The 7,590-nt window shown below is 50.7% G+C and overlaps 1 protein-coding gene across 1 annotated transcript in view; it reads left to right on the top strand.

Moving 5' to 3' along the window:
• Nucleotides 1-7,282, top strand: part of LOC144490463 (uncharacterized) — a gene marked incomplete at its 5' end in the record, with an annotated part of 21,974 nt that extends 14,692 nt beyond the window's left edge. The window contains one exon of the mRNA XM_078208207.1: nt 6,917-7,282. Within this exon, the coding sequence (XP_078064333.1) occupies nt 6,917-7,093 (177 nt within the window). The remainder of the gene's footprint in view (nt 1-6,916) is intronic.
• Nucleotides 7,283-7,590: the final 308 nt, after the last annotated feature.

The following is a 7,590-nucleotide window of genomic DNA, read 5'->3' as shown; positions in this document are numbered from 1 at the left end:
CTGAGGGAGTGCCGCACTGTCAGAGGTTCAGTGCTGAGGGAGCGCCGCACTGTCAGAGGGTCAGTGCTGAGGGAGTGCCGCACTGTCAGAGGTTCAGTGCTGAGGGAGTGCCGCACTGTCAGAGGGTCAGTGCTGAGGGAGCGCCGCACTGTCAGAAGGTCAGTGCTGAGGGAGTGCCGCACTGTCAGAGGGTCAGTGCTGAGGGAGTGCCGCACTGTCAAGAGAGTCAGTACTGAGGGAGTGCCGCACTGTCAGAGGGTCAGTGCTGAGGGAGTGCCGCACTGTCAAGAGAGTCAGTACTGAGGGAGTGCCGCACTGTCAGAGGGACAGTGCTGAGGGAGTGCCGCACTGTCAGAGGGTCAGTGCTCAGGGAGCGCCGCACTGTCAGAGGTTCAGTGCTGAGGGAGTGCCGCACTGTCAGAGGGTCAGTGCTGAGGTAGTGCCGCACTGTCAGAGGGTCAGTGCTGAGGGAGTGCCGCACTGTCAGAAGGTCAGTGCTGAGGGAGTGCTGCACTGTCAGAGGGTCTGTGCTGAGGGAGCGCCACACTGTCAGAGGGTCAGTATTGAGGGAGTGCCGCACTGTCAGAGGGTCAGTGCTGAGGGAGTGCCGCACTGTCAGAGAGTACTGAGGGAGCATTTGATGGGGACATTGTGGAGGGAGCTTTACTCTGTATCTAACCCCGTGCTGTACCTGTCCTGGGAGTGTTTGATGCGGACAGTTTAGAGGGAGCTTTACTCTGTATCTAACCCCGTGCTGTACCTGTCCTGGGAGTGTTTGAAGGGGCTAGTGACGAGGGAGCTTTACTCTATCTAACCCCGTGCTGTTCCTGTCCTGGAAGTGTTTGATGGGGACAGCGTCGAGGGAGCTTTACTCTGTATCTAAACCCATGCTCTACCTGTCCTCCGACTGTTTGATGGGGATAGTGTAGAGGGAGCTTTACTCTGTATCTAACCCCGTGCTGCACCTGTCCTGGGAGTGTTTGATGGGGACAGTGTAGAGGGAGCTTTACTCTGTATCTAACCCCATGCTGTACCTGTCCTGGTAGTGTTTGATGGGGGACAGTGTAGAGGGAGCTTTACTCTGTATCTAACCCCGTGCTGTACCTGTCCTGGGAGTGTTTGATGGGGGACAGTGTAGAGGGAGCTTTACTCTGTATCTAACCCCGTGCTGTACCTGTCCTGGGAGTGATGGTGTGGAGATGCCGGCGTTGGACTGGGGTAAATACAGTAAGAGTTTTAACAACACCAGGTTAAAGTCCAACAGGTTTATTTGGTAGCAAATGCCATTAACTTTCGGAGCGCTGCTCCTTCGTCAGATGGAGTGGAAATGTGCTCTCAATCAGGGTATGGAAATGCCAGCGTTGGACTGGGGTAAACACAGTAAGGAGTCTCACAACACCTGGTTAAAGTCCAACAGGTTTATTTGGTAGCAAACGCCACTAGCTTTCGGAGCGCTGCTCCTTTGTCAGGTGAGTGGGAATTCTGTTCACAAACAGGGCATATAAAGACACAAACTCAATTTACAGAATAATGAATAATGATTGCAATGCAGTCTTTACAGCGAATCAAGTCTTAATGGTACAGACAATGTGAGTGGAGAGAGCATTAGCACAGGTTAAAGAGATGTGTATTGTCTCCAGACAGGACAGCCAGTGAGTCTTTGCAAGTCCAGGCAAGTTGTGGGAGTTACAGATAGTGTGACATGAACCCAAGATCCCGGTTGAGGCCGTCCTCATGTGTGCGGAACTTGGCTATCAGTCTCTGCTCAGCGACTCTGCGCCGTCGTGTGTTGTGAAGGCCGCCTTGGAGAACGCTTACCCGAATATCAGAGGCCGAATGCCCGTGACAGTTGAAGTGCTCCCCAACAGGAAGAGAACAGTCTTGCCTGGTGATTGTCGAGTGGTGTTCATTCATCCGTTGTCGTAGTGTCTGCATAGTTTCCCCAATGTACCATGCCTCGGGACATCCTTTCCTGCAGCGTATCAGGTAGACAATGTTGGCCGAGTTGCAAGAGTAGGTACCGTGTACCTGGTGGATGGTGTTCTCACGTGAGATGATGGCATCCGTGTTGATGATCCGGCACGTCTTGCAGAGGTTGCTGTGGCAGGGTTGTGTGGTGTCGTGGTCACTGTTCTCCTGAAGGCTGGGTAGTTTGCTGCGGACAATGGTCTGTTTGAGGTTGCGTGGTTGTTTGAAGGCAAGAAGTGGGGGTGTGGGGATGGCCTTGGCGAGATGTTCATCTTCATCAATGACATGTTGAAGGCCTCGGAGGAGATGTCGTAGCTTCTCCGCTCTGGGGAAGTACTGGACGACGAAGGATACTCTGTCCACCGTGTCCCGTGTTTGTCTTCTGAGGAGGTCGGTGCGGTTTTTCACTGTGGCGCATCGGAACTGTTGATCGATGAGTCGAGCGCCATATCCTGTTCTTATGAGGGCATCTTTCAGCGTCTGGAGGTGTCTGTTGCGATCCTCCTCATCCAAGCAGATCCTGTGTATTCGGAGGGCTTGTCCGTAGGGGATGGCTTCTTTAACATGTTTAGGGTGGAAGCTGGAGAAGTGGAGCATCGTGAGGTTATCCGTGAGCTTGCGGTACCCCATCCGGGCCAGCCGCTTTCCGTGGGTTGTCCTTCGAGAAAGCTGCTCTGACATCTGCAATGGTGACCCCCAGATACAGGTTCATCCGGGGCTTCCAGGGTGGAGGGCATGCTCTCGCTGACCTCTATGTCTGAAACTCTTGTGAAGTTTATTCAAAGGTTGGGGGGAGGGAATCGTGCTGAGGTGACTGAGAGCGAGGAGGGTAGCCCGCAAATAGAGAAGGATTGTACACAGTGTAAGAGGGAGAATAGACGGGTGATGGAGAAGGGGAGAGCTCAGACCAAAGGTTTGAGATGTGTCTATTTTAACGCCAGGAGTGTAGTCAATAAAGTGGATGAGCTTAGAGTGTGGATCGATGCTTGGAAGTGTGATGTGGTGGCCATTACGGAGACTTAGGGACAGGGACAGGATTGGATACTTCAGGTGCCGGGTTTCAGATGTTTCAGAAAGGACAGAGAGGGAGGCAAAAGAGGGGGGGGAGTGGCACTGCAGATCAGGGATAGTGTCACAGCTGTAGAGAAGGTGGAAGCCGTGGATTGTCTACGGAGTCTCTGTGGGTGGAAGTTCGGAGCGGGAAGGGGTCGATAACTTTGCTGGGTGTTTTCTACAGGCCGCCCAATAGTAACAGGGATGTTGAGGAGCAGCTAGGGAAACAGATCCTGGAGAGATGTAGTAATAACAGGGTTGTCGTGATGGGAGACTTTAATTTCCCAAACATCGATTGGAATATCCCTAGGGTAAGGGGGTTGGATGGGGAGGAGTTTGTTCGGTGTGTTCAGGAAGGTTTCCTGACACAGCATGTGGATAAGCCTACAACAGGAGAGGCTGTACTCGATCTGGTACTGGCTAATGAGCCTGGACAGGTGTCGGATCTCTCAGTGCGGGAGCATCTTGGGGATAGTGATCATAACTCTATCTCCTTTACGCTAGCATTGGAAAGAGATAGGATCAGGCAAGCTAGGAAAGTGTTTATCTGGAGTAAGGGGAAATATGAAGCCATCAGGCAGGAGATTAGAGGCGTAAATTGGAAGGAGGTATTCTCGAGGAAAAGTACCGAAGTAAGGTGGCAGATTTTCAAGGAATGTTTGTCTAGAGTTCTGAATGACAACGTTCTGATGAGACAGGGAGGTTTTGGTAGGTTACGGGAACCGTGGTGCACGAAAGCTGCGCTGAACCTAGTCAAAAAGAAAAGGAAAGCGTACAAAAGGTTCAGAGAGCTAGGCGATGATAGGGATCTAGATGAGTATACGGTTTGTAGGAAGGGACTTAAGAAGGAAATTAGCAGAACCAGAAGGGGTAATGAGAAGGCCTTGGCAGGTAAGATTAAGGAGAACCCTAAGGCGTTCTATAAATATGTAGAGTAAAAGGATGAGATGTGAAGGAATAGGACTTATAAAAGGTGAAGGTGAGAAAGTCTGTACAGAACCGGAAGAAATAGCAGAGGTGCTTAACGAATACTTTACCTCGGTATTCACGGTGGAAAAAGACCTGGGTGGTTGTACAACAGGATTGCGGCGGACTGAAAAGATTGAGTTTGTGGTCATTAAGAAAGAGGATGTGTTGGAAATTTTGAATAGCATCAAGATAGATAAGTCGCCGGACCGGATGGGATGTACCCCAGGTTACTGTGGGAGGCGAGGGAAGAGATTGCAGAGCCTCTGGCGATGATCTTTGCGTCGTCGATGGAGACGGGAGAGATTCCGGAGGATTGCGGATGTGGTTACTATATTCAAGAAAGGGAATAGGGATAGCCCAGGAAATTACCGACCGGTGAGTCTAACCTCAGTGGTTGGTAAGTTGATGGAGAAGATCCTGAGCGACAGGATTTATGAACATTTAGAGAGGTTTAATATGCTCAAACGTAGTCAGCACGGCTTTGTCAAAGGCAAATCGTGCCTTACGAGCCTGGTGGAGTTTTTTGAAAATGTGACTAAACACATTGACGAAGGAAAAGCGGTAGATGTGGTTTATATGGACTTCAGCAAGGCGTTCAATAAGGTCCCCCATGCAAGACTTCTCGAGAAAGTGAGAGGGCATGGGATCCAAGGGGCTGTTGCCTTGTGGATTCAGAACTGGCATTTCCTGCAGAAGGCAGAGAGTAGTTGTAGATGGTACTTTTTCTGAATGGAGGTTGGTCACCAGTGGAGTGCCCCAGGGATCTGTTCTGGGACCCTTGCTGTTTGTCATCTTCATAAATAACCTGGATGAGGAAGTGGAGGGATGGGTTGGCAAGTTTGCCAACGATACGAAGGTTGGTGGTGTTGTGGAAAGTTTGGAGGGATGTCAGAAGCTGCAGAGTAACATAGATAGGATGCAAGACTGGGCGGAGAAGTGGCAGATGGACTTCAACCCGGATAAATGTGTAGTGGTCCATTTTGGCAGGTCAAATAGGATGAAGGAGTATAATATCAGAGATAAGACTCTTAGCAGTGTAGAGGATCAGAAGGACCTTGGGGTCCGGGTCCATAGGACTCTTAAATCGGCCTCACAGGTGGAGGAGGTGGTTAAGAAGGTGTATGGTGTGCTGGCCTTCATCAATCGAGGGATTGAGTTTAGGAGTCGGGGGATAATGATGCAGCTTTATAAGACCCCTGTCAGACCCCACCTGGAGTACTGTGCCCAGTTCTGGTTGCCTCATTACAGAAAGGATGTGGAAGCCATAGAAAGGGTGCAGAGGAGATTTACAAGGATGTTGCCTGGATTGGGTGGCATGCCTTATGAGGATAGGTTGAGGGAGCTCGGTCTTTTCTCCTTGGAGAGACGAAGGATGAGAGGTGAGCTGATAGAGGTTTACAAGATGTTGAGAGGTATAGATCGGGTGGATTCTCGGAGGCATTTTCCCAGGGTGGAAATGGCTGCTATGAGAGGACACAGGTTTAAGGTGCTGGGGGGTAGGTACAGAGGAGATGTCAGGGGTAAGTTTTTCACTCAGAGGGTGGTGGACGAGTGGAATCGGCTGCCGTCAGTGGTGGTGGAGGCAAACTCAATGGGGTCTTTTAAGAGACTTCTGGATGAGTACATGGGACTTAATAGGATTGAGGGTTATAGGTAAGCCTATATATAAGCCTAGGTAGGTAGGGACATGACCGGCGCAACTTGTGGGCCGAAGGGCCTGTTCGTGCTGTAGTTTTTCTATGTTATCTAGGTGTTCCAGGGTTGAGTGCAGGGCCAGGGAAATAGAACAGAGAACATTCCAGCGCAGTACAGGCCCTTCGGCCCTCGATGTTGCGCCGACCTGTGAAACCAATCTAAAGCCCATCTAACCGACACCATTCCAATATCATCCATATGTTTATCCAATGACCATTTAAATGCCCTTAATGTTGACGAGTCCATTACTGCTGCAGGCAGGGCATTCCACGCCCTTACTACTCTCTGAGTAAAGAACCTACCTCCGACATCTGTCCTATATCTCTCACCCCTCAATTTAAAGCTATGTCCCCTCGTGCTAGCCATCACCATCCGAGGGAAAAAGGCTCTCACTATCCACCCTATCTAATCCTCTGATCATCTTGTATGCCTCTATTAAGTCACCTCTTAACCTTCTTCTCTCTAACGAAAACAGCCTCAAGTCCCTCAGCCTTTCCTCAAAAGACCTTCCCACCATACCAGGCAACATCCTGGTAAATCTCCTCTGCACTCTTGCCAATGCTTCCACATCTTTCCTATAATGCGGCGACCAGAACCGTACGCAATACTCCAAGTGCGGCCGCACCAGAGTTTTGTACAGCTGCAACATGACATCTGCTGTGGACCTGTTGCGGCGGTAGGCAAACTGTAGTGGATCCAGGTTGTCCGGGAGGCTGGAATTGATTCGTGCCATGACTAACCTTTCGAAGTACTTCATAATGATGGATGTCAGAGCCACCGGCCGATAGTTATTGAGACGCGCTGCTTGGTTTTTCTTAGGTACCAGGATGATGGTTGTCTTCTTGAAGCAGATAAGGGACCTCAGATTGTTGTAAAGAGAAGTTGAAGATGTCTATGAATACCCCTGCCAGCTGATCCACGCAGGATCTGAGTGCTCGGCCGGGTACCCCATCCGGGTCGGTCGCTTTCCGTGGGTTGTCCTTCGAGAAAGCTGCTCTGACATCTGCAATGGTGACCCCCAGATACAGGTTCATCCCGGGGCTTCCAGGGTGGAGGGGGCGTGCTCTCGCTGACCTCTATGTCTGATTCTTCTTTGAAACTCTTTGTCTTTGTGAAGTTTATTTATCGCTGTCACAAGTAGGATTAACACTGCGATGGAGTTACTGTGGAACTTAGTGTCATGTGAAACCGGCTTGGTAATCGTGAGATAATGATGATGTTCTCTGCGCAGTTTTTCCAGCCTCGGTGGAATTTTATGGTCCCGGACCAGCACCCTGCTCGGTGGGACATCCCCTTCCTGCCTTGGTACCGGGCAGAGGCTGAAGAGGAAGAGTGGCCCTTGAACTTCCTGCTGGATTCAGTGCAGCAAGGTGGCAGTTACAGGAAGGTGGGAGCGTCACCACGCTGAGGTCAGGAGGTGGGGACGACCTGTCGTGCGTCTGTTTGTTGGAGTTTATTGATATATTCATTGGCTTTGGTGTAACTTATTTTGCAATGTTTGTAACGGGCGTTGGCGGGGGGGGGAGACGGCCAGTACGTTTGTGAACTGTCTTTGCTATTTGTATTGTTGGAATAAAGGCAAAGGTTTTGAAATGTTTTTGCAGCCGGTTTTGGTCACAGATCAGGACGAAGGACTGTCGCTTCCCTTCGGATTATATCGCTCCCAGCGTGAGTCACGATTGCCTTCAGATACAGGCTGGGTGATAACTCGTCCTCGATACAGGATCCTGACCTTACTCCCCAATATCTCTGAAAGTACAACCACCCAAACATCTCACTGTGAAACGTCACTACCACTGCAATTCATCACTGCATTCCACTAGCACCCCTGCATGCTGGAACCCCCCCCACCCCTCTCACGCCCCTGCTTGCTGGGACCCCCTCCCCGCATGCCCCTGCATGCTG

This window comes from Mustelus asterias, unplaced genomic scaffold (genome assembly GCF_964213995.1).
Source record: "Mustelus asterias unplaced genomic scaffold, sMusAst1.hap1.1 HAP1_SCAFFOLD_3321, whole genome shotgun sequence".
Lineage (NCBI taxonomy): Eukaryota > Metazoa > Chordata > Chondrichthyes > Carcharhiniformes > Triakidae > Mustelus > Mustelus asterias.
This window is presented reverse-complemented; position numbering and strand designations above follow the sequence as displayed.